We start from the raw sequence: 27,630 nt of genomic DNA, 5'->3' as shown, positions 1-27,630 counted from the left end.
AATTAGGGGTTACGGGGAGCGGGCAGGAAATTGGACATGAATTTAGATTTGAGGTTAGGATCAGATCAGCCATGATCTTATTGAATGGCGGAGCAGGCTCGAGGGGCCGATTGGCGTACTCCTGCTCCTATTTCTTTTGTTCTTATGTTCTTATTGAAACGTACAAGATTCTGAGGGGACTCGATAGGGTAGATGCTGAGAGGATGTTACCCCTCATGGGGGAATCTAAAACGAGGGGGCATAGTCTCAGAATAAGGGGTCGCCCGTTTAAGATGGAAATGAAGAGGAATTTCTTCTCCCAGAGGGTCGTGAATCTTTGGAATTCTTTACCCCAAAAAGCTGTGGAGGCTGAGTCATTGAATACATTCAAGGCTGAGTTAGACAAATTTTTGATCAGCGAGGGAGTCAAAGGATATGGGGAAAGGGCGGGAAAGTGGAGTTGAGGTAAAAATCAGATCAGCCATGATCTCATTAAATGGCGGAGCAGGCTCAAGGGGCCGAATGGCCTACTCCTGCTCCTATCTCTTGTGGTCTAAGTCATGCTTGACTAACCTTATTGAATTCTTTGAAGAAATAACAGAAAGGGTGGACAAGAACAATGTAATAGATGTAATAAATTAGCTACATCCTGATTTTCTGAGGTCTGGACCAGGGATTTTATCTTCTCTAAGTTTGATTAGTTTATCAATCATCTCCCCCCTTTCTATCTTAAATGTCTTTATATCTTTTTTGATGAGATAAAGGCAGTAATGAGAAAGGACTTTAGCTCAGAAAATCAGGATGTAGAATCAGTATGGGTGGAGCTAAGAAATAAGAACATAAGAAATAGGAGCAGGAGTGGGCCATCCGGCCCCTCGAGCCTGCTCCGCCATTCAATCAGATCATGGCTGATCTTCTACCTCAACTCCATTTTCCTGCACCATCCCCATATCCCTTGATGCCTTTAATATCTAGTCCTGTTTTGAATGACAGGTTGGAGCAGTTCACAAGCCCCTTACAGTATTTAAAGTGTTGGACAGAGTATAAATCAGGAAATTAGAGGAACATCTATCAAGATTAATGCAATAATCGTGGGGGATTTTAATCTTCATACAGACTGGGCAAACTAAATTGGCAAAAGTAGTTTCGAAGATGAGTTCATGGAATGCATTCGAGACAGTTTTCTAGAGCAATAAGTCAAGGAACCAACCAGGTAACAGTCTATTTTAGATCTAGTATTGTGTAATGAGACACGGTTAATCAGTAATCTTATAGTTAAGGATCCTCTGGGGCAGAGTGATCATAATATGATAGAATTTCATATTGTGTTTGAGAGTGATGTAGTTAAGTCCGAAACTAGGTTTTTAAATTTGAACAAAGTGACTTACGTCGGTATGAGTGGAAATTGGTGAAGGTAGAGTGGGAAATTAGATTAAAAGACATGACAGTAGATAAACAATGGCGAACATTTAAAGAAATATTTCATAATTCCCAATGAATATAGATTTCCTCGAGGAATAAAAACTCCACGGGAAAAGTGATCCAACCTTGGCTAACTAGAGAAGCTAAATATAACATTAGGTTAAAAGCAGACACTTATAATGTAGCCCAGAAGAGTAGTGAGCCTGAGGATTGGGAGGGTTTTAGAAATCAGCAAAGGACGACCAAGAAATTAGTAAAAAGGGAGAAAATTAAACTAGCAAGAAAATGAAAACATATTATAAGAGCCGCTACAAATGTGTAAAAAGAGAGTAGCGAAAGTAAATGTGGGTCCCTTAGAGATAGAGACAGGAAAAATTACAATGGGGAATCAGGAAATGGTTAATTGTTAAACAAATATTTTGTATCTGCCTTCACAGTCAAAGACACAAAAAGCAAACCGGAAATGGTGGGGAACCAAGGGGTAAATGAGAGTGAGGAACTTAAAATAATTCATATGAGTAAAGAAAAATTACTGGGGAAAGTAATGGGACTAAAAGCCGATAAATCCCCTGGACCTGATGATCTACATCCGAGGGTTCTAAAAGAAGAGGCTGCAGAGATAGTGGATGCATTGGCTGTGATCTTCCAGAATTCCCTCGATTCTAGAACTGTCCCAGCGGATTGGAAGGTAGAAACATTTCTCTGTTTTTTTTTCTCTGTTTTTTTTTCCTGTTTGTTTTTTTGTTGAATGTGTATTCGGGGGTTCTGCAGGTGACACCTCTCTGTCTGAACACGGTGATTGCCTTGGCAACGGGCAGTTGCAGGGGCATTCTGTAAACACCATGTATTGTTCTATATGTATAAATGCATAGGCTTCAAGGAGCTTCTGAACATTTACCTGAGGAAGGAGGAAGCCTCCGAAAGCTTGTGAATTTAAAATAAAATTGCTGGACTATAACTTGTTGTTGTAAAATTGTTTACAATTGTCAACCCCAGTCCATCACCGGCATCTCCACATCAGGATAGATAAAGGGGAACCAGTGGATGTCGTATATTTGGATTTTCAAAAGGCATTCGATAAGGTGCCACATAAAAGGTTGTTACACAAGATAAGGGCTCATGGGATTGGGGGTAATATATTAACATGGATTGAGGATTGGTTAATGGACAGAAAACAGAGAGTAGAAATAAACGGATCATTTTCAGGTTGTCAGGCTTTAACTAGTGGGGTGCCACAAGGATCAGTGCTTGGGCCTCAGCTATTCACAATCTATATTAATGACTTGGATGAAGGGACCGAGTGCAATGTATCCAAGTTCGCTGATGATACAAAGCTAGGTGGGAAAGTAAGCTGTGAGGAGGACACAAAGAGTCTGCAAAGGGATATCGACGGATTAATTGAGTGGGCAAGAAGGTGGCAGATGGAGTATAATGTGGGGAAATGTGAGGTTATTCACTTTGGTAGGAAGAATAGAAAAACAGAATATTTTTTAAAAGGTGTAAGACTAAGAAATATTGTGTTCAGAGGGATTTGGGTATCCTTGTACACAAATCACAAAAAGTTAACATGCAGGTATGGTAGCATGGTGGTTATGTTACTAGACTAGTAATCTGGAGTCATAAATTCAAATCCCGGCATTGTAGCTTGGGAATTTAAATTCAATTAATTGAATGAAATACCAGTATCAGTAAAGGTGGCCATGAAACTACGGGATTGGCGTAAAAACCCATCTGGTTCACTAATGTCCTTTGGGGAAGGAAACCTGCCGTCCTTACCCGGTCTGGGCCAAATGTGACTCCAGACCCACAGCAATGTGGTTGATCCTTAATTGCCCTCTGAAATGGTCTAGCAAGGCCACTCAGTTGTACAATCTCGCTACAGAAAGTCACAATAAGAATAAAACTGGAAGGACCACTAGGCACCGGACACGACTAAAGGCAAACCAAGCCCAGTCAACCCTGCAAAGTCCTCCTCACTGACATCTGGGAATTTGTGCCAAAATTGGGAGAGCTGTCCCACAGACCAGTCAAGCATACCTTTCAGCCAATGCCCCAGAGTCTTCTATCACCATCCCTGGGTATGTCCTGTCCCACCAGAGGTGGCAGTACAGTGATATACGGTCAGGAGGGAGTGGCCCTGGGAATCCTCAACATTGACTAGACCAGTAATCTGGATTAAGAAGTCCAGATCAAACTGCATTTATTTCAATGCAAGAAGTCTGATGGGCAAGGCAGATGAACTCAGGGCATGGATGGGTACATGGGACTGGGATGTTATAGCTATTACTGAAACATGGCTAAGGGAGGGGCAGGACTGGCAGCTCAATGTTCCAGGATACAGATGCTATAGGAAAGATAGAGCAGGAGGTAAGAGAGGAGGGGGAGTTGCGTTCTTGATTAGGGAGAACATCACGGCAGTAGTGAGAGGGGATATATCCGAGGGTTCGCCCACTGAGTCTATATGGGTAGAACTGAAAAATAAGAAGGGAGAGATCACCTTGATAGGATTGTACTACAGACCCCCAAATAGTCAACGGGAAATTGAGGAGCAAATATGTAAGGAGATTACAGACAGCTGCAAGAAAAATAGGGTGGTAATAGTAGGGGACTTTAACTTTCCCAACATTGACTGGGACAGCCATAGCATTAGGGGCTTGGATGGAGAGAAATTTGTTGAGTGTATTCAGGAGGAATTTCTCATTCAGTATGTGGATGGCCCGACTAGAGAGGGGGCAAAACTTGACCTCCTCTTGGGAAATAAGGAAGGGCAGGTGACAGAAGTGTTAGTGAGGGATCACTTTGGGACCAGTGATCATAATTCCATTAGTTTTAAGATAGCTATGGAGAAGGATAGGTCTGGCCCAAAAGTTAAAATTCTAAATTGGGGAAAGGCCAATTTTGATGGTATTAGACAGGAACTTTCAGAAGTTGATTGGGAGAGTCTGTTGGCAGGCAAAGGGACGTCTGGTAAGTGGGAGGCTTTCAAAAGTGTGTTAACCAGGGTTCAGGGTAAGCACATTCCTTATAAAGTGAAGGGCAAGGCTGGTAGAAGTAGGGAACCTTGGATGACTCGGAAGATTGAGGCCCTAGTCAAAAAGAAGGAGGAGGCATATGACATGCATAGACAGCTGGGATCAAGTGGATCCCTTGAAGAGTACAGAGATTGCCGGAGTAGAGTTAAGAGAGAAATCAGTAGGGCAAAAAGGGGACATGAGATTGCTTTGGCAGATAAGGCAAAGGAGAATCCAAAGAGCTTCCACAGGAGACTGGTCAAGAAGGTACGAGCCCATGGAATCCAGGGTGCCTTGGCACTTTGGATACAAAACTGGCTTAGTGGCAGAAGGCAGAGGGTGATGGTCGAAGGTTGTTTTTGTGACTGGAAGCCTGTGGCCAGTGGGGTACCACAGGGATCGGTGCTGGGTCCCTTGCTGTTTGTGGTCTACATTAATGACTTGGATATGAATGTAAAAGGTATGATCAGTAAGTTCGCTGATGATACAAAGATTGGTAGGGTGGTAAATAGCGAGGAGGATAGCCTCAGTCTGCAGGACGATATAGATGGGTTGGTCAGATGGGCGGAACAGTGGCAAATGGAATTTAACCCGGAAAAGTGCGAGGTGATGCACTTTGGAGGGACTAACAAGGCAAGGGAATACACAATGAATGGGAGGACCCTAGGCAAGACAGAGGGTCAGAGGGATCTTGGTGTGCAAGTTCACAGATCCCTGAAGGCGGCGGAACAGGTAGATAAGGTGGTAAAGAAGGCATATAGGATACTTGCCTTTATTAGCCGAGGCATAGAATATAAGAGCAAGGAGGTTATGATGGAGCTGTATAAAACACTGGTTAGGCCACAGCTGGAGTACTGTGTGTAGTTCTGGTCGCCACACTACAGGAAGGATGTGATCGCTTTGGAGAGGGTGCAGAGGAGATTCACCAGGATGTTACCAGGGCTGGAGCGCTTCAGCTATGAAGAGAGACTGGGAAGATTGGGTTTGTTTTCCTTGGAGCAGAGGAGGCTGAGGGGGGACATGATTGAGGTGTACAAAATTATGAGGGGCACAGATAGGATGGATACTAAGGAGCTTTTTCCCTTCGTTGAGGGTTCTATAACAAGGGGACATAGATTCAAGGTAAAAGGCGGGAGGTTTAGAGGGGATTTTAGAAAGAACTTTTTCACCCAGAGGGTGGTTGGAGTCTGGAACTCACTGTCTGAAAGGGTTGTGGAGGCAGGAACCCTCACAACATTCAAGAAGCATTTGGATGAGCACTTGAAATGCCATAGCATACAAGGCTACGGACCAAATGCTGGAATATGGGATTAGAGTAGACAGGGCTGATGGCCGGCGCGGACACGATGGGCCGAAGGGCCTCTATCCGTGCTGTATAACTCTATGACTCTATGACTCTATAAATACATAAAGGGCAAAAGAGTAACTAGGGAGAGAGTAGGGCCTCTTAAGGATCAACAAGGTCATCTATGTGCGGAACCACAAGAGATGGGTGAGATCCTGAATGAATATTTCACATCGGTATTTACGGTTGAGAAAGGCATGGATGTTAGGGAACTTGGGGAAATAAATAGTGATGTCTTGAGGAGTGTACATATTACAGAGAGGGAGGTGCTGGACGTCTTAATGCGCATCAAGGTAGATAAATCTCCGGGACCTGATGAAATGTATCCCAGGACGTTATGGGAGGTTAGGGAGGAAATTGCGGGTCCCCCAGCAGAGATTTTTGAATCATCGACAGCTACAGGTGAGGTGCCTGAAGATTGGAGGGTAGCAAATGTTGTGCCTTTGTTTAAGAAGGGCGGCAGGGAAAAGCCTGGGAACTACAGACCGGTGAGCCTGACATCTGTCGTGGGTAAGTTGTTCGAGGGTATTCTGAGGGACAGGATCTACAGGCATTTGGAGAGGCAGGGACTGATTAGGAACAGTCAGCATGGTTTTGTGAGAGGAAAATCATGTCTCACGAATTTGATTGAGTTTTTTGAAGGGGTAACCAAGAAGATAGATGAGGGCTGTGCAGTAGACGTGGTCTACATGGACTTTAGCAAAGCCTTTGACAAGGTACCGCATGGTGGGTTGTTACATAAGGTTAAATCTCACGGGATCCAAGGTGAGGTAGCCAATTGGATACAAAATTGGCTTGACGACAGAAGACTGGTGGTTGTAGAGGGTTGTTTTTCAAACTGGAGGCCTGTGACCAGCGGTGTGCCTCAGGGATCGGTGCTGGGTCCGCTGTTATTTGTTATTTATATTAATGATTTGGATGAGAATTTAGGAGGCATGGTTAGTAAGTTTGCAGATGACACCAAGATTGTTAACCAATTTTACAACACCAAGTTATAGTCCAGCAATTTTATTTTAAATTCACAAGCTTTCGGAGGCTACCTCCTTCCTCAGGTCCACATCGTTCACCTGATGAAGGAGGTAGCCTCCGAAAGCTTGTGAATTTAAAATAAAATTGCTGGACTATAACTTGGTGTTGTAAAATTGTTTACAATTGTCAACCCCAGTCCATCACCGGCATCTCCACATCATGACCAAGATTGGTGGCATTGTGGACAGTGAAGAAGGTTATCTAGGATTGCAACGGGATCTTGATAAATTGGGCCAGTGGGCCGATGAATGGCAGATGGAGTTTAATTTAGATAAATGTGAGGTGATGCATTTTGGTAGATCGAATCGGGCCAGGACCTACTCCGTTAATGGTAGGGCGTTGGGGAGAGTTATAGAACAAAGAGATCTAGGAGTACAGGTTCATAGCTCCTTGAAAGTGGAGTCACAGGTGGATAGGGTGGTGAAGAAGGCATTCAGCATGCTTGGTTTCATTGGTCAGAACATTGAATACAGGAGTTGGGATGTTTTGTTGAAGTTGCACAAGACATTAGTAAGGCCACACTTGGAATACTGTGTACAGTTCTGGTCACCCTATTATAGAAAGGATATTATTAAACTAGAAAGAGTGCAGAAAAGATTTACTAGGATGCTACCGGGACTTGATGGATTGACTTATAGGGAGAGGTTAGATAGACTGGGTCTTTTTTCCTTGGAGAGTAGGCGGTTAAGGGGTGATCTTATAGAAGTCTATAAAATAATGAGGGGCATAGATAAGGTAGATAGTCAAAATCTTTTCCCAAAGGTAGGGGAGTCTATAACGAGGGGACATAGGTTTAAGGTGAGAGGGGAGAGATACAAAAGGGTCCAGAGGGGCAATTTTTTCACTCAAAGGGTGGTGAGTGTCTGGAATGAGCTGCCAGAGGCAGTAGTAGAGGCGGGTACAATTTTGTCTTTTAAAAAGCATTTGGACAGTTACATGGGTAAGATGGGTATAGAGGGATATGGGCCAAGTGCAGGCAATTGGGACTAGCTTAGTGGTATAAACTGGGCGACATGGACATGTTGGGCCGAAGGGCCTGTTTCCATGTTGTAAACTTCTATGACTCAATGACTCTGGACCCCATGAAATCTCATGGCATCAGGTCAAACATGGGCAAGGAAACCTCCTGCTGATTACCACCTACCGCCCTCCCTCAGCTAATCAATCAGTCCTCCTCCATGTTGAGCACCACTTGGAGGAAGCACTGAGGGTAGCAAGGGCACAGAATGTACTCTGGGTGGGGGACTTCAATGTCCATCACCAAGAGTGTCTCGGTAGCACCACTACTGACCGAGCTGGCCGAGTCCGTGAAGGACATAGCTGCCAGGTTGGGCCTGCGGCAGGTGGTGAGCGAACCAACATGAGTGAAAAACTTACTTGACCTCGTCCTCACCAACCTACCTGTCGCAGATGCATCTGTCCATGACAGTATTGGTAGGAGTGACCACCGCACAGTCCTCGTGGAGACGAAGTCCTGTCTTCACACTGAGGACACCGTCCATCCTGTTATGTGGCACTACCACCGTGCTAAATGGGATAGATTCAGAACAGATCTAGCAGCTCAAAACTGGGCATCCATGAGGCGCTGTGGGCCATCAGCAGCAGCAGAATTGTATTCCAGCACAATCTGCAACCTCATGGCCTGGCATATTCCTCACTCTACCATTACCAACAAGCCAGGGGATCAACCCTGGTTCACTGAGGAGTGTAGAAGAGCATGCCAGGAGCAACACCAGGCGTACCTAAAAATGAGATGCCAACCTGGTGAAGCTGCAACTCAGGACTACATGCATGCTAAACAGCGGAAGCAACATGCTATAGACAGAGCTAAGCGATTCCATAACCAGCGGATCAGATCAAAGCTCTGCTGTTCTGCCATATCCAGTCTTGAATGGTGGTGGACAATTAAACAACTAACGGGAGGAGGAGGCTCTGTAAACATCCCCATCCTCAATGATGGCGGAGTCCAGCACCTGAGTGCAAAAGACAAGGCTGAAGCGTTTGCAACCATCTTCAGTCAGAAGTGCCGAGTGGATGATCCATCTCAGCCTCCTCCCAAAAGCCCCACCATCACAGAAGCCAGTCTTCAGCCAATTCGATTCACTCCACGTGATATCAAGAAACGGCTGAGTGCACTGGATACAGTAAAGGCCATGGGCCCCGACAACATCCCAGCTGTAGTGCTGAAGACTTGTGCTCCAGAACTAGCTGCGCCTCTAGACAAGCTGTTCCAGTACAGCTACAACACTGGCGTCTACCCAACAATGTGAAAATTGCCCAAGTGTGTCCTGTCCACAAAAAGCAGGACAAATCCAATCCGGCCAATTACCGCCCCATCAGTCTACTCTCAATCATCAGCAAAGTGATGGAAGGTGTCGTCGACAGTGCTATCAAGCGGCACTTACTCACCAATAACCTGCTCACCAACGTTAAGTTTGGGTTCAGCCAGGACCACTCAGCTCCAGAACTCATTACAGCCTTGGTCCAAATAGGGACAAGAGAGCTGAATTCCAGAGGTGAGGTGAGAGTGACTGCCCTTGACATCAAGGCAGCATTTGACCAAGTGTGGCACCAAGGAGCCCTAGTAAAATTGAAGTCAATGGGAATCAGGGGGAAAACTCTCCAGTGGCTGGAGTCATACCTTGCACAAAGGAAGATGGTAGTGGTTGTTGGAGGCCAATCATCTCAGCCCCAGGACATTGTTGCAGGAGTTCCTCAGGGCAGTGTCCTAAGCCCAACCATCTTCATCAATGAAATTCCCTCCATCATAAGGTCAGAAATGGGGATGTTCACTGATGATTGCACAGTGTTCAGTTCCATTCGCAATCCCTCAGATAATGAAGCATTCCGTGCCTGCATGCAGCAAGCCCTGGACAACATTCAGGCTTGGGCTCATAAGTGGCAAGTAACATTCGCGCCAGACAAGTGCCAGGCAATGACCATCTCCAATGAGAGAGTCTAACCACCTCCCCTTGACATTCAACGGCATTACCATCGCCGAATCCCCCACCATCAACATCCTGGGGGTCACCATTGACCTGAAACTTAACTGGACCAGCCACATAAATACCATGGCTACAAGAGCAGATTAGAGGCTGGGTATTCTGCGGTGAGTGACTCACCTCCTGACTCCCCAAAGCCTTTCCACCATTTACAAGGCACAGGTCAGGAGTGTGATGGAATACTCTCCACTTGCCTGGATGAGTGCAGCTCCAACAACACTCAAGATGCTCGACACCATCCAGGACAAAGCAGCCCTCTTGATTGGCACCCCATCCACCACCCTAGGGCTTTGGTGAGACCACATCTGGATCACTGTGTACAGTTTTGGTCTCCTTACCTAAGGAAGGATGTACTTGCAATGATCATATCTTCTACAGGTATGTAAATAGTAAACGAGTAGTAAGAGGAGGGGTGGGGCTGATTAGGGACCAAAATGGAAATCTACTGATGGAGGCAGAGGGGATGGCCGAGGTAATAAATGAGTACTTTGCATCTGTCTTTAACAAAGAAGAAGATACTGCGAGAGTCACAGTTATAGAGTCATAGAGTCATAGAGTTATACAGCACGGATAGAGGCCCTTCGGCCCATCGTGTCCGCGCCGGCCATCAAGCCCAGTCTAATCTAATCCCATATTCCAGCATTTGGTCCGTAGCCTTGTATGCTATGGCATTTCAAGTGCTCATCCAAATGCTTCTTGAATGTTGTGAGGGTTCCTGCCTCCACAACCCTTTCAGGCAGTGAGTTCCAGACTCCAACCACCCTCTGGGTGAAAAAGTTCTTTCTCAAATCCCCTCTAAACCTCCCGCCTTTTACCTTGAATCTATGTCCCCTTGTTATAGAACCCTCAACGAAGGGAAAAAGCTCCTTAGTGCCCCTCATAATTTTGTACACTAAAGTTAAGTCAGTGCGAACTGCACGGTGTGCGGACGACACAGTGTGCTGCTGAGAGTTTGGTAAGTGTGGGAGTTTAAGGGTTAATCTCTTCAAAATCTAGTGCATATTGCTTCAACTGTTTAAGTTCAATTTAAAAGTTTAAATTTTTAAGTTTCTGTCAGGCTTCAGCAGAGAGAGCTGCTATCGCAAGTTAATTGGTTAGCTAGATTAAACTGGTACCTGAAGGTGGGGCAGGCCTGACTCATCTGAGTCACAAACTGTAGAAATACAGGGGCCTGTCAGTGTGGACTACACAGTGTGAGCTGCTGAGAGTTCAGTAAGTGTGGGAGTTCGGTGAAGTGGGGGAAGGAGGTGCTGCTTTTCCTAACTTTTCCCACAGAGCGGCAGTGGACCTGAGAGTAGAAGACTGAGATTGGGGAATAAAAGCAGCAGCAGACCTGCAACAAGGGACAACTACTGTGCGACATCACAGGTGAGGCAGGAGAGTCCGAGAGGTGAGCACAGTATAAAAGGGGAGACCTAGAGCGGGAAGAGAGTCTGAGAGTCTAAGGCAAATCATGGCAGCACAGCTCGCACCCGTGATATGCTCCTCCTGCACTATGTGGGAAGTCATGGACACTACCAGTGTCCCTGGCGACCATGTGTGCAGGAAGTGTGTCCAGCTGCAGCTACTGGCTAACCGTCTTTCGGAGCTGGAGCTGTGGGTGGATTCACTGTGGAGTATCCGTGATGCTGAGATTATCGTGGATAGCACGTTCAGTGAGGTGGTCACACCGCAGGTAAAGACTACGCAGGCAGAAAGGAAATGGGTGACTGCCAGGCAGAGTAAAAGGACTAGGCAGGTAGAGCAGGAGTCCCCTGGGGCCATCTCCCTCTCAAACAGATATTCTGCTTTGGATACTGTTGAGGGAGATGTCTTATCAGGGGAAAGCAGCAAGAGCCAAGTTCGGGGCACCACGGGTGGCTCTGCTGCACAGGAGGGGAGGAAGAAGAGTGGCAGGGCTATAGTGATAGGGGATTCAATTGTAAGGGGAACAGATAGGCATTTCTGTGGCCGCAAACGTGACTCCAGGATGGTATGTTGCCTCCCTGGTGCTAGGGTCAAGGATGTCACGGAGCAGCTGCAGGGCATTCTGGAGGGGGAGGGTGAACAGCCAGTATTCGTGGTCCATATTAGTACCAACGACATAGGTAAAAAAAGGGATGAGGTCCTGCAAGGTGAATTTAAGGAGTTAGGAGATAAATTAAAAAGCAGGACCTCAAAGGTAGTGATCTCAGGATTACTACCGGTGCCACGTGCTAGTGAGTATAGGAACAGGAGAATCGACAGGATGAATGCGTGGCTGCAGGGATGGTGTAGGAGGGAGGGATTTAGATTCCTGGGACATTGGGACCGGTTCTGGGGAAGGTGTCATAGAGTCATAGAGTTATATAGCACGGATAGAGGCCCTTCGGCCCATCGTGTCCGCGCCGGCCATCAGCCCTGTCTACTCTAATCCCATATTCCAGCATTTGGTCCGTAGCCTTGTATGCTATGGCATTTCAAGTGCTCATCCAAATGCTTCTTGAATGTTGTGAGGGTTCCTGCCTCCACAACCCTTTCAGGCAGTGAGTTCCAGACTCCAACCACCATCTGGGTGAAAAAGTTATTTCTCAAATCCCCTCTAAACCTCCCGCCTTTTACCTTGAATCTATGTCCCCTTGTTATAGAACCCTCAACGAAGGGAAAAAGCTCCTGAGTATCCATCCTATCTGTGCCCCTCATAATTTTGTACACCTCAATCATGTCCCCCCTCAGCCTCCTCTGCTCCAAGGAAAACAAACCCAATCTTCCCAGTCTCTCTTCATAGCTGAAGCGCTCCAGCCCTGGTAACATCCTGGTGAATCTCCTCTGCACCCTCTCCAAAGCGATCACATCCTTCCTGTAGTTTGGCGACCAGAATTGCACACAGTACTTCAGCTGTGGCCCAACCAGTGTTTAAACAGCTCCATCATAACCTCCTTGCTCTTATATTCTATGCCTCGGCTAATAAAGGCAAGTATCCCATATGCCTTCTTTACCACCTTATCTACCTGTTCCGCCGCCTTCAGGGATCTGTGAACTTGCACACCAAGATCCCTCTGACCCTCTGTCTTGCCTAGGGTCCTCCCATTCATTGTGTATTCCCTTGCCTTGTTAGTCACTCCAAAGTGCATCACCTCGCACTTTTCCGGGTTAAATTCCATTTGCCACTGTTCCGCCCATCTGACCAACCCATCTATATCGTCCTGCAGACTGAGGCTATCCTCCTCGCTATTTACCACCCTACCAATCTTTGTATCATCAGCGAACTTACTGATCATACCTTTTACATTCATATCCAAGTCGTTAATGTAGACCACAAACAGCAAGGGACCCAGCACCGATCCCTGTGGTACCCCACTGGCCACAGGCTTCCAGTCACAAAAACAACCTTCGACCATCACCCTCTGCCTTCTGCCAAGCGTGGGACCTGTACAAGCGGGACGGGTTACACCCGAGCAGGACCGGGACCAATGTCCTCGCGGGGGTGTTTGCTAGTGCTGTTGGGGAAAGTTTAAACTAGAGTGGCAGGGGGATGGGAACCTGAGCGGGGACTCAGAAGGGAATAAAGTTGAGAGCAGCGAGAGAGGGGAAGACCCAGGGGAAATCTACAATACAAATAGTACAAACAGTTGTTCAAGAACAAGTGAAAGGGAAAAGCGTTGAGCAGCGGAAAGAAAGTGTACTTTAGGCACTTTAGGTACTTTAGGCACGACAGATAAAATGAAAACTAGAAGGCGTAAGGCGATTAACCCAGCATCAAAGCTGTGGCAGGGGGTTGGGAACCTGAGCAGGGAGACAGAGGAAAGCGTATTAGTAAGGGACAGAAGGTATGGAGTAAAAGGTAAAGTGTTAAAAAAGGAAAAAGCAGGAACGAAGTGTCACAAAACATATTTGAAAGTTCTTTATCTGAATGCACGTAGCATTCGTAACAAAATGGACGAGTTAACGGCACAAATAACGACGTATGGGTATGATCTTGTGGCCATTACAGAAACATGGCTGCAGGGTGACAACGACTGGGAATTAAATATGCCAGGGTATTTAACAATCAGGAAGGACAGGCAGGAAGGAAGGGGAAGTGGGGTGGCTATGTTAATAAGGGAAGGAATCACTGTAATACAGAGAAAAGATATTGGGACAAAGGATCAGGATAATGAAACAGTTTGGGTAGAGATAAGGAATAATAAGGGGCAAAAAACACTCGTGGGCGTAGTATATAGGCCTCCTAATAGTTGCAACTCTGCTGGAAGAAGTATTAATCAGGAAATAGTCGGGGCATGTAATAAGGGAACAGCTATAATTATGGGGGATTTTAACTATCATATTAACTGGACAAATCAAATTGGGCAGGGTAGCCTTGAGGAAGAGTTTATTGAGTGTATTAGGGATGGATTTCTTGAGCAGTTTGTAACTGATCCTACAAGGGGGCAAGCAACCTTGGACCTGGTCCTGTGTAATGAGCCAGGATTAATTAATAATGTCCTAGTTAAGGATCCCCATGGAATGAGTGACCATAACATGGTTACATTCCATATCCAATTAGAGGGTGAGAAGGTTGGTTCTCAAACAAGCGTACTGAGCTTGAATGAAGGAGACTGTGATGGTATGAGAGAGGAATTGATTAAAGTGGACTGGGAAAATAGATTAAAGTTTAAGACGGTACATGAGCAGTGGTGTTCATTTAAGGAGTTATTTTACAACTTTCAAAAAATATATATTCCACTGAGGAAAAAAGGGTGTAAAAGAAATGACAGCCATCCGTGGCTAAGTAAAGAAATTAAGGATAGTATCCGACTAAAAACAAGGACATATAAGGTAGCCAGACTTAGTGGGAGGATAGAAGATTGGGAAGTCTTCAAAAGACAGCAAAAAGTAACTAAAGGATTGATTAAGAAAGGGCAGATAGGTTATGAAAATAAATTAGCAAAAAATATAAAAACAGATAGCAAGAGTTTCTACAGTTATATAAAAAGAAAAAGGGTGGCTAAGGCAAACGTAGGTCCTTTAGAGGATGAGACCGGGAAATTAATGGTGGGAAACATGGAGATGGCAAAAATGCTGAACAAATATTTTGTTTCAGTCTTTACGGTAGAGGACACTAAGAATATCCCAACACTGGACAAACAGGGGGCTCTAGTGGGGGAGGAGCTAAATACGATTAAAATCACTAAGGAATTGGTACTCAGTAAATTAATGGGACTCAAGGTGGATAAATCCCCTGGACCTGATGGCTTACATCCTAGGGTCTTGAGGGAAGTGGCAGTAGGGATTGTGGATGCTTTGGTAATAATTTTCCAAACTTCTCTGGACTCGGCAAAGGTCCCGGAAGATTGGAAAACTGCTAATGTAACACCGTTATTTAAAAAGGGTGGTAGGCAGAAGGCTGGAAATTATAAACCAGTTAGCCTAACATCTGTGGTGGGTAAAATTTTGGAGTCTATTATTAAGGAGACAGTAGCGGAACATTTGGATAAACATAATTTAATAGGACAAAGTCAGCATGGCTTTATGAAGGGGAAGTCATGTCTGACAAATTTGCTTGAGTTCTTTGAGGATATAACGTACAGGGTGGATAAAGGGGAACCAGTGAACGTAGTGTATTTGGACTTCCAGAAGGCATTCGACAAGGTGCCACATAAAAGATTATTGCTCAAGATAAAGAATCACTGGATTAGGGGTAATATTCTGGCATGGGTGGAGGATTGGTAATCTAACAGGAACCAGAGAGTTGGGATAAATGGTACATTCTCGGACTGGCAACCTGTAGCCAGTGGTATTCCGCAGGGGTCGGTGCTGGGTCCCCAATTCTTTACAATCTATATTAACGATTTGGAGGAGGGGACCGAGTGCAACATATCAAAGTTTGCAGATGATACAAAGATGGGAGGGAAAGTAGAGAGTGAGGAGGACATAAAAAACCTACAAGGGGATATAGACAGGCTGGGTGAGTGGGCGGAGATTTGGCAGATGCAATACAATATTGGAAAATGTGAGGTTATGCACTTTGGCAGGAAAAATCGGAGAGCAAGTTATTATCTTAATGGCGAGGAACTGGAAAGTACTGCAGTACAAAGGGATCTGGGGGTCCTAGTGCAAGAAGATCAAAAAGTTAGTTTGCAGGTGCAGCAGGTGATCAAGAAGGCCAACGGAATGTTGGCTTTTATTGCTAGGGGGATAGAATATAAAAACAAGGAGGTATTGCTGCAGTTATATAAGGTATTGGTGAGACCGCACCTGGAATACTGCATACAGTTTTGGTCTCCATACTTAAGAAAAGACATACTTGCTCTCGAGGCAGTACAAAGAAGGTTCACTCGGTTAATCCCGGGGATGAGGGGGTGGACATATGAGGAGAGGTTGAGTAGATTGGGACTCTACTCATTGGAGTTCAGAAGAAGGGTCTTGATCGGGTGGATGCAGTAAGGATGTTCCCAAAGATGGGTGAAACTAGAACTAGGGGGCATAATCTTAGAATAAGGGGCTGCTCTTTCAAAACTGAGATGAGGAGAAACTTCTTCACTCAGAGGGTGGTAGGTCTGTGGAATTTGCTGCCCCAGGAAGCTGTGGAAGCTACATCATTAGATAAATTTAAAACAGAAATAGACAGTTTCCTAGAAGTAAAGGGAATTAGGGGTTATGGGGAGCGGGCAGGAAATTGGACATGAAGCTGAGTTCGGATCGGTCAATCCCCTGTGGGTGGCGGAGAGGGCCCAGGGGCTATGTGGCCGGGTCCTGCTCCGACTTCTTGTGTTCTTTAGATTTGTGGTTGGGATCAGATCAGCCATGATCTTATTGAATGGCGGAGCAGGCTCGAGGGGCCGATTGGCCTACTCCTGCTCCAATTTCTTATGTTCTTATGTTCTTATGACATATGAGGAGAGGTTGAGTAGATTGGGACTCTACTCATTTGAGTTCAGAAGAATGAGAGGCGATCTTATTGAAACATATAAGATTGTGAAGGGGCTTGATCGGGTGGATGCGGTAAGGATGTTCCCAAGGATGGGTGAAACTAGAACTAGGGGGCATAATCTTAGAATAAGGGGCTGCTCTTTCAAAACTGAGATGAGGAGAAACTTCTTCACTCAGAGGGTAGTAGGTCTGTGGAATTTGCTGCCCCAGGAAGCTGTGGAAGCTACATCATTAAATAAATTTAAAACAGAAATCGACAGTTCACACGATGGGCCGAGGGGCCTCTATCCGTGCTGTATAACTCTAGAAGTAAAGGGAATTAGGGGTTACAGGGAGCGGGCAGGAAATTGGACATGAATTTAGATTTGAGGTTAGGATCAGATCAGCCATGATCTTATTGAATGGTGGAGCAGGCTCGAGGGGCCGATTGGCCGACTCCTGCTCCTATTTCTTATGTTCTTATGTAAAGGAAGAGGTAGTTGAGATACTGGATGAGCTAAAAATTGATGAAGGAGGTTCGACAAAGACTAGCTGTACTTAAAGTAGATCAGTCGCCCGCTACTGATGGGATGCATCCTCGGTTGCTGAGGGAAGTAAGGGGCGAAATTGCGGAGATACTGACCAAAATCTTCCAAACATCCGTAGATACAGGGGTGGTGCCAGGAGACTGGAGGATTGTAAATGTTACACTCTTGTTGAAACAAGGGTGTAAGGATAAACCCAGCAACTACAGGCCAGTCAGTTTAACAGCGATGGTGGGAAAGCTTTTAGAAACGATAATCCGGGACAGAATTAACAGTCACTTGGTCAAGTGGATTGATTAAGGAAAGCCAGCACGGATTTGTTCAAGGCAAATTGTGTTTAATTAATTTGATTGAGTTTTTTGACGAGGTAACAGAGAGGGTAGATGAGGGCATTGCAGTTGATGTGGTGTATATGGACTTTCAAAAGACGTTTGATAAAGTTCTGCATAATAGGCTTGTCATCAAGACTGAAGCCCATGGAATAAAGGGAGCAGTAGCAACATGGATACAGAATTGGCTAAGTGACAGGAAACAGAGAGTAGTGGTGAACGATTGTTTTTCGGACTGGAGGGAGGTGTACAGTGGTGTTCCCCAGGGGTCGGTGCTGGGACCACTGCTTTTCTTGATATATATTAATGACTTGGACTTGGGTGTACAGGGCACAATTTCAAAATCTGCAGATGACACAAATCTTGTAAGTGTAGTGAACAGTGAGGAGGATAGTGATAGACTTCAAGAGGATATAGACAGGCTGGTGAAATGGGCGGACACATGGTAGATCAAATTTAACGCAGAAAAACTTGAGGTGATACATTTCGGTAGGAAGAATGAGGAGAGGCAAAATAAACTAAATGGTACAACTCTAAAAGGGGTACAGGAACAGAGAGATCTGGGGGTATATGTACACAAATCATTGAAGGTGACAGGGCAGGTTGAGAAAGTAGTTAAAAAATCACATGGGATCCTGGGCTTTATAAATAGAGGCATCGAGTACAAAAACAAGGAAGTCATGATGAACCTTTATAAAACACTGGTTCGGTCACAACTGGAGTATTGTGTCCAGTTCTGGGCACCGCACTTTAGGAAAAATGTGAAGGCCTTAGAGAGGGTGCAGAAGAGATTTACTGGAATGATTCCAGGGATGAGGGACTTTAGTTACGTGGATAGACTGGAGAAGCTGGGGTTGTTCTCCTTGGAACAGAGAAGGTTGAGAGGAGATTTGATCGAGGTGTTCAAAATCATGAAGGGTCCAGACAGAGTAGATAGAGAGAAACTGTTCCCATTGGTGGAAGGGTCAAGAACCAGAGGACACAGATTTAAGGTGATTGGCAAAAGAACCAAAGGTGACATAATGAAAATCTTTTTTACACAGCGAGTGGTTAGGATCTGGAATGCACTGCCCGAGGGGGTGATGGAGGCAGATTCAATCATGGCCTTCAAAAGGGAACTGGACGAGTACTTTAATGTAAAAAATTTTCAGGGCTACGAGGATAGGGCGGGGGAGTGGGACTAGCTGGATTGCTCGTGCATAGAGCTGGCACGGACTTGATGGGCCGAATGGCCTCTTTCCATGCTGTAACCTTTCGATGATTCTATGAAGGTTCACTAGATTGATTCCTGTGATGAATTCCTGTCCTACCTGGAGAGATTCAGTATAACGGGCTTATATTCTCTGGAGTTTAGAAGAATGAGAGGTGATCTTATTGAAACGTGTAAAATTCTTAGAGGGCTTGACAGGGTAGATGCTGAGAGATTGTTTCCCCCGGCTGGAGAGTCCAAAACTAGGGAGCATAGTCTCAGGATAAGGGGTCAGACATTTAAAACTGAGTTGAGGAAAAATTTCTTCTCAGAGGGTTGTGAATCTTTGGAATTCTCTACCCCAGAGGGCTGTGGATGCTGAGTCGTTGAATATATTCAAGACTGAGATTGATAGATTTTTGGACTCTGGGGGAATTAAGGGATATGGGGATCGGGCGGGAAAGTAGAGTTGAGGTCGAAGATCAGCCATGATCTGATTGAATGGTGGAGCAGGCTCGAGGGGCCGAATGGCCTACTCCTGCTCCTATTTCTTATGTTCTTCTGTTGATCTCCTCTAATATTATGTTAGTCTCTCTCATCAGTACTGGTTATTCTTGAAATCCTTTGCAAGTTTCTATTCGTATTCCCTTTTTTAGCTTTTACTATCTATTTTGTCTTCCTTTGCTGTTCTTTATATCTGTCCCAGTCCCCTGGATCTACACTATTCTTTGCAGTTTTGTGTGCTCTTTCCTTTAGTTTTATGTTATCTCTCACCTCTTTTGTCGGCCATGGCTGTTTTATTTGGTAAGTAGAGCTCTTGCCCCTCAGGGGTATGTACTGGTCCTGTATTAAACTAAATTCTTTTTTGAACACCTCCCACTGTTCATCTGTAGTTTTACCCGATGACGGTTTTGACCAGTTTGCTGTCGTCAGTCTCTGTCTCATCCTGTTAAAGTTAGTCGTACCAAAATCTAGAATCTTAGTAACTGTGTTAAGCTTCTCCTTTTCAAACCTAACATTGAATTCGATCATATTATGATCACTTCGATGAATGTTCCCTCACTGTTAGATTATTAACTAAGTCTGGCTCATTACTCATTACTAAATCTAGGATGACCTGCCCTCTTGTTGGTTCTAGAACATATTGCTCCAGAAAACTATCTTGAATGCACTCAAGAAATTCACTACCTTTCTGACTTGAGCTACTCTGCTCTTAGGAAGATAGGCACAGGAGGAGGCCATTCAGCCCCTCGTGCCTGCTCCGCCATTCACTGAGATCATGGCTAATCTGTGACCTAACTCCATATCCCCACCTTAGCCCCATATCCCTTAGTACCGTGATTAGCAAAAATCTATCAATCTCAGATTTAAAATTAACAATTGAGCTAGCATCAACTGCTGTTTGTGAAAGAGAGTTCCAAACTTCTCCCACCCTTTGTGTGTAGAAATGTTTCCTAACTTCACTCCTGAAAGTCCTGGCTCTAATTTTTAGACTGTGTCCCCTAGTCCTAGACTCCCCAACCAGCGGAAATAGTTTCTTTCTATCCACCCTATCAGTTCCCCTTAATATCTTGAAAACTTCGATCAAATCACCTCTTAATCTTCTAAATTTCAGGGAATGCAACCCCAATTTGCGTAATCGCTCCTCGTAACTTAACCCTTGAAGTCCGGGTATCATTCTAGTAAACCTACGCTGCACTCCATCCAAGGCCAATATGTCCTTCCGAAGGTGCGGTGTCCAGAACTGCTCACAGTACTCCAGGTGTGGTCTAACCAGGGTTTTGTATCGCTGCAGCATAACTTCTGCCCCCTTGTACTCTAGTCCACTAGATTAAAAGGCCAGCATTCCATTAGCCTTTTTGATTATTTTCTGTACCTGTCCGTGACATTTTAATGATCTATGTACCTGAACCCCTAAGTCTCTTTAGACCTCCACTGTTTCGAGCTTTTCACCATTTAGAAAGTACTCTGTTCTATCCTTTTTTGATCCAAAGTGGGTGACCTCACACTTGCCTACATTGAAATCCATTTGCCACAGTTTTGCCCATTCACTTAATCTATTAACATCTCTCTGTAATTTTATGCTTCCATCGACACTGCTTACAATGCTGCCTATCTTTGTTTCACCAGCAAACTTGGATATGTGGCTCTCTATCCTGTCATCTAAGTTGTTAATAAATACAGTGAATAGTTGAGGCCCCAACACAGATCCCTGCGGGACTCCACTAGTCACATCCTGCCAATTTGAGAACCTGCCCATTATCCTGACTCTCTGTCTCCTGCCGCTCAGCCAATTTCCTAACCAGGTCAGTAATTTGTCCTCAATTCCATGAGCTTCAACTTTAGCTAACAGTCTCTTATGAGGGACTTTACCGAATGCCTTCTGGAAGTCCATATAAACAACATCCATTGACATTCCCCTGTCCACTACTTTAGTCACCTCTTCAAAAAATTCAATCAGGTTTGTCAGGCACGACCTACCTTTCACAAATTCATGCTGGCTCTCTCTGATTAACTGAAAATTCTCGAGGTGTTCAGTCACCCTATCCTTAATTATAGACTCCAGCATTTTCCCCACAACAGATGTTAGGCTAACTGGTCTATAATTCCCTGGTTTCCCTCTCTCACCTTTCTTAAATAGCGGAGTGACATGTGCAATTTTCCAATTTAAAGGAACGGTTCCTGAATTGAGAGAACTTTGGAAGATTATAGTTAGGGCATCTGCAATGTGCTCACCTACTTCCTTTAAAACCCTGGGATGGAAACCATCTGGTCCTGGGGATTTGTCACTCTTTAGTGCTATTACTTTCTTCATTACTGTCAATTTTTTTTTTTCGTTCATGGGATGTGGGTGCCACTGGCAAGGTCAGCATTTATTGTCCATCCCTAATTGCCCTTGAGAAGGTGGTGGTGAGCCGCCTTCTTGAATCGCTGCAGTCCGTGTGGTGATGGTTCTCCCACAGTGCTGTTAGGAAGGGAGTTCCAGGATTTTGACCCAGCGACGATGAAGGAACGGCGATATATTTCCAAGTCGGGATGGTGTGTGAATTGGGGGTGAACGTGCAGGTGGTGTTGTTCCCATGTACCTGCTGCCCTTGTCCTTCTGGGTGGTAGAGGTCGTGGGTTTGGGAGGTGCTGTCGAAGAAGCCTTGGCGAGTTGCTGCAGTGCATCCTGTGGATGGTCCACACTGCAGCCACAGTGCACCGGTGGTGAAGGGAGTGAATGTTTAGGGTGGTGGATGGGGTGCCAATCAAGCGGGTTGCTTTGTCCTGGATGGTGTTGAGCTTCTTGAGTGTTGTTGGAGCTGCACTCATCCAGGCAAGTGGAGAGTATTCCATCACACTCCTGACTTGTGCCTTGTAGATGGTGGAAAGGCTTTGGGGAGTCAGGAGGTGAGTCACTCGCCGCAGAATACCCAGCCTCTGACCTGCTCTCGTAGCCACGGTATTTATATGGCTGGTCCAGTTAAGTTTCTGGTCAATGGTGACCCCCAGGATGTTGAATTCTAATCATAGAATCTCTGCTGATTGCTTTCCCTTAACTATATTCTCCCTTACACGAGGGCCCATACCCCAACACGGGGGCCCGTACCCCCACACGAGGGCCCATACCTGAACACGGGGGCCCCTACCCCAAATGGAGGCCCGTACCCCAACACAGGGGCCCATACCCCTTCACGAGGGCCCATACCCGAACTCAGAGGCCCGTACCCGAACACGGGGGCCCACACCCCAACACGGGTCCCGTACCCCAACACATGGGCCCACACCCCAACACATGGGCCCATACCCCAACACAGAGGCCTGTACCCCAACACGAGGGCCTGTACCCCAACACGAGGGCCTGTACCCCAACACGAGGGCCCATACCCCAACACGAGGGCCTGTACCCCAACACGAGGGCCTGTACCCCAACACGAGGGCCCATACCCCAACAGGAGGGCCCATACCCCAACACAGAGGCCTGTACCCGAACACGAGGGCCTGTACCCCAACACGGGGGCCTGTACCCTAACATGGGGGCCCATACCCCAACACGAGGGCACACACCCCAACACGGGGGCCCGTACCCCAACACAAGGGCCTATACCCCAACACGGGGGCCCGTACCCCAACACGAGGGCCTGTACCCCAACACGAGGGCCTGTACCCCAACACAAGGGCTCATACCCCAACACGGGGGCCTGTACCCCAACACGGGAGCCTGTACCCTCATATGGGGGCCCGTACCCCAACACGGGGGCCCATACCGCAACACAGGGGCTTGTACCCCAACACAAGGGCCCACATTGGCCCAGTAACACATTGATCAACCATTTACAAGCCCCGTAACAACATTGATTAACCATTAACTATCCCCGTAACACATTGATTAACCATTAACTAGCCCTATAACACATTGATCAACCATTAACAAGCCCTATAACACATTGATTAACCATTAACTATCCTCGTAACACATTGTTAGCCATTAACTAGCCCCGTAACAACATTAACCATTAACTGGTTCTATAATACCATTGATTAACCAATAACTGGCCCCATAACACCATTGATTAAACATTAACTGACCGTGTAACACATTGATTAACTATTATCTGGCCCCGTAAACCATTGATTAACTATTAACAAGTCCTTTAACATAAGTAACATTCAGATAGAAACAGAATCCATGTGGATTGAGATAAAGGATAAGAAAGGATCGATCACAATAATAGGGGTTTACTACAGACCACCAAATAACAGGAGGGAAGTGGAGGATGAAATATGGAGACAAATCTATGAATTGAGTAAAAAACATTAATAATCATGGGAAATTTCAATTACCCCAAAATAAACTGGCAAGAAGGGGGAGGGAAAGGGGAAAAGGGAATGGAGTTTTTACAGTGTGTTCAGGACTACTTTCTTACCCAGTGTGTGAGGAGCCCAACAAGAGAGGAATCACTGCTGGATCCAGTAATGGGAAATGAACCAGGACATATAAGGGAAGTAAGTGGAGGGGAACATCTAGGCAATAGCGATCACAACATAAAAAGGTTTAAGATAAAGATTGAGAAAGACATAAGTAAGACAAAGACCAAAGTAATAGATTGGAAAAAAGCTGATTTTGAGGGGATGAGAATAGAACAAGGGACAGGAATAGAGAGACCTGGGGGTATATGTTCACAAATCTTTGAAGGTGGCAGGACAGGTTGTGAAAGTGGTTTAAAAAGCATACGGGATCCTGGGCTTTATAAATAGAGGCAGAGAGTACAAAAGTATCGAAGTTACGATGAACCTTTATAAAACACTGGTTCGATCACAACTGGAGTATTGTGTCCAGTTCTGGGCACCGCACTTTAGGAAAGATGTGAAGGCCTTAGAGAGGGTGCAGAAGAGATTTACTAGAATGGTTCCAGGGATGAGGGACTTTAGTTACGTGGATAGACTGGAGAAGCTGGGGTTGTTCTCCTTGGAACAGAGAAGGTTGTGAGGAGATTTGATAAATTGTTCAAAATCATGACGGGTTTAGATAAAGTAAATAAAACATAACTTCCCATTGGCGGAAGGGTCGAGAACCAGAGGACACAGATTTAAGGGGCACGATTTTAAAAGGGAAAAATGGGTGGGTTGGGGGCAGGGGGAATCAAAATCGCTGTTTTTGGGAGCGGGCAGATATCCCGGCTGGAACCCGCACATTTTTGAATGAGACCTGAGGCTAATCTGTGTGTGTGTGTACAGCAATCACCAGGAGGTCCCGTCCCCACTTAAATCCAGTGGGCTGATAATTAAAGGAGCAAATGTACCTCATTGAGGTACTTAAGGTAGTTTATTTTTTGTGTATTGGAGAGTTAAAAAGATTTCAACATTGCCTGGGCGGCTTTCCCACGGCCTCCGATTCACGCCTGGCGAAACCAGGGAAGGGCCGGATCAGACAAAAATAAACTAAATAAATTAAACAAAATTACATTTCCCATTGCAAACCGATCAAATAAACATACCTGAAAAAGCAATGTTGCCTGCACACCGCCCCACTCTGATCCCGATATCCGATGTCTCCACTCTAATCTTTGTTCCCCACCCCCCCCCCCCCCATCTCTATGCTAACTGTCGATGAGCTCTCTCTCTCTCTCTCTCTCTTTCTCCTCCCCTCGCCACCTCAGATGTGCAGCTCCTGTCATCAGCCAGCCGGTCAATCAGGCTGGCTGCCCGGTTCGAAACCCGGAAAAGGCTTTGATTGGCCTCATTAGGGTTGAGATGCATCCCGCCTACTTCCCTTCCGGGTTTGGCGCCTATAAATCACCATCCCCACCCCCCGGACTCTTCCTGGCGGCATATTAAAATTGTGCCCAAGGTGATTGGCAAAAGAACCAAAGGCAACATGAGGAAATACTGTTTTACACATCGAGCAGTTCTGATCTGGAATGCGCTGCCTGAAAGGGCGGTGGAGGCAGATTCAATCGTGGCTTTCAAAAAGGAATTGGATAAATACTTGAAGGGAAAAAATTTGTAAGTCTACGGGGAAAGAGCAGGGGGAATGGGATTAACTGGATTGCTCTTACAAAGAGCCGGCACAGGCTCGACGGGCTGAATGGCCTCCTTTTGTGCTGTAACCATTCTATGATGCTATGATTCTACAGACACATAAATAACAAAAGAAAAATCAGGATAGGGATCGGGCTACCAAGGGATGCACAAGATAAACTCACAGGTAATGAAAGCGAAATGGCAGAAATGTTGAATAGTTCCTTTGCCTCAGAATTTACCAGGGAGACTAACACGGTGAGAAGGACATTAGAAGAAGAGATCAACAAAGATATAAAGACATTTAAGATAGAAAGGGGGGAGATAATTGATAAACTGATCACACCTAAAGAGGATAAAACCCCTGGTCCGGATGGATTGTATCTGCGAATATTAAAAGAAATTGGGAGGAGATAACAGAGGAACTATTACATATATATAATAAATCACTAAGAAAGGGAACAGTGCCAGAGGACTGGCAGACAGATAATGTGATTCCTATATTTAAAAAGGAAGATAGAACAAGTCCAGGGAACTATTGACCAGTTAGTTTAACATCAGTGGCAGGAAAGATAATGGAATCTTTACTCAAAGATGTAATAGAAAAACATCTAGAAACCGAAAATATAATAAAGAATAGTCAGAGTAGACAAGTGTAATGTAGTAGATGTAATATATTTGGATTTTCAAAAGGCCTTTGATAAGGTACCACATTGTAGACTCCAGACTAATTCAGAACATGTGGAGTCAGGGGACAGGTAGCAGAATGGATAGCAAACTGGCAACAAAACAGAAAACAGAGAGTAGGGGTTAAGGGTAGTTACTCAAACTGGTGAAAGTTGGGAAGTGGTGTTCCACAGGGATCAGTGCTGGGACCACTGTTGTTCACAATTTACATCAAGGATTTGGACTCAGGAATCGGAAGTACAATGGTGATGGGGTGAGATGAAATAAGGAGGGAGGAGGCTCGTGCGGAGCATAAACACTGGCATGGACCAATTGGGCCGAATGGCCTGTTTCTGTGCTGTAGTTTCGATGTAACACCATTGATTAACCATTAACTGACCCTGTAACACATTGATTAACCATTAACTGACCCTGTAACACATTGATTAACTATTAACTGACCCTGTAACACATTGATTAACTATTAACTGACCCTTTAAAACACAAGTTAACAGAGTTAACAAGATTTCACTTGCCTCCTTCAGGTCAGCCTTTTAGACATTAACAATGCCGTTGGACAGGAAGCAAAGGATGCCTTTGATAAGATCTATGGAGCTCAGCAAACTATGTTCATCCATTGTGATGTGACGTCCGAGAGCCAACTGAAAGGTACGGTCAGAGGTTCATCATTAAGCCAGAACGTTCCTGAGAAATCTAAAGCCTCCCAGTGACAGAGTATGTGAGGGAGGCATTGACTGAATACAATGCTGGCAAGATACAATTTAATGGGGCAATTTTAACCCTGCCCGACAAGTGGAAATCGGGTGGGAGGACGGGCTGTTAAAATCTTGCCCACCCAGGTCCCATTCTCTTCCTGCAGTTTCTGCTTTAACACACTCTTCTGAGCAGATAGGATTGAGACTTGCCTGAAACTGCGGGGTCCTTTAAATATGCAGATTGGGCTCCGATGATGTCATCAAGGCCCGACTGCTATTTTAACCAGAGGCGGGCACGGGGAGGCTGTTGTGCCTTTCCACTCGAGCCAACACAATAGGAGTGGGAGTGGGAGTGGGAGTGAGTCAGAGTCAGAGTCAGAGTCAGAGTCAGAGTCAGAAAAGCCTCAAAATGGTACGTTTCTTTTTTACTCTTAGTCCCGTTCCCCTGCCCTTTAATTGTGTTCTTTTTAAAATAGTTATCCACTTCCTTTTTAAAAGTTGTTTTTACATAGAATTATACAGAATGTACAGCATAGAAACAGGCCATTCGGCCCAACTGGTCCGTGCCGGTGTTTATGCTCCACACGAGCCTCCTCCCTCCCTACTTCATCTCACCCTATCAGCATATCCTTCTATTCCTTTCTCCCTCATGTGTTTAAACATAGGAACATAGGAACAGGAGTAGGCCATTCAGCCCCTCGAGCCCGCTCTGCTATTTGATAAGATCATGGCTGATCTGTGATCTAACTCCATATATCTGCCTTTGGCCCATATCCCTTAATACCTTTGGTTGCCAAAAAGCTATCTATCTCACATTTAAATTTAACAATTGAGCTAGTATCAATTGCCGTTTGCGGAAGAGAGTTCCAAACTTCTACCACCCTTTGTGTGTGGAAATGTTTTCTAATCTCACTCCTGAGAGGTCTGGCTCTAATTTTTAGACTGTGCCCCCTACTCCTAGAATCCCCAATCAGCGGAAATAGTTTCTCTCTATCCACCCTATCTGTTCCCCTTAATATCTTATAAACTTCGATCAGATCACCC

At 45.4% G+C, this 27,630-nt stretch overlaps 1 protein-coding gene across 2 annotated transcripts in view; it reads left to right on the top strand.

The window, feature by feature from the left end:
* Window positions 1-27,630, top strand: part of LOC137332244 (15-hydroxyprostaglandin dehydrogenase [NAD(+)]-like) — a 142,160-nt gene that overhangs the window by 45,372 nt on the left and 69,158 nt on the right. For both annotated transcript variants that reach the window (XM_067995936.1, XM_067995937.1), the window contains exon 3: window positions 26,416-26,539. In XM_067995936.1, the coding sequence (XP_067852037.1) occupies window positions 26,416-26,539 (124 nt within the window). The remainder of the gene's footprint in view (window positions 1-26,415; window positions 26,540-27,630) is intronic.

The sequence above is a fragment of the Heptranchias perlo genome, chromosome 14, assembly GCF_035084215.1.
Source record: "Heptranchias perlo isolate sHepPer1 chromosome 14, sHepPer1.hap1, whole genome shotgun sequence".
NCBI classification, from domain to species: domain Eukaryota; kingdom Metazoa; phylum Chordata; class Chondrichthyes; order Hexanchiformes; family Hexanchidae; genus Heptranchias; species Heptranchias perlo.
The sequence above is the reverse complement of the archived record's forward strand: the minus strand, read 5'-3'. Positions and strand labels throughout refer to the sequence as shown.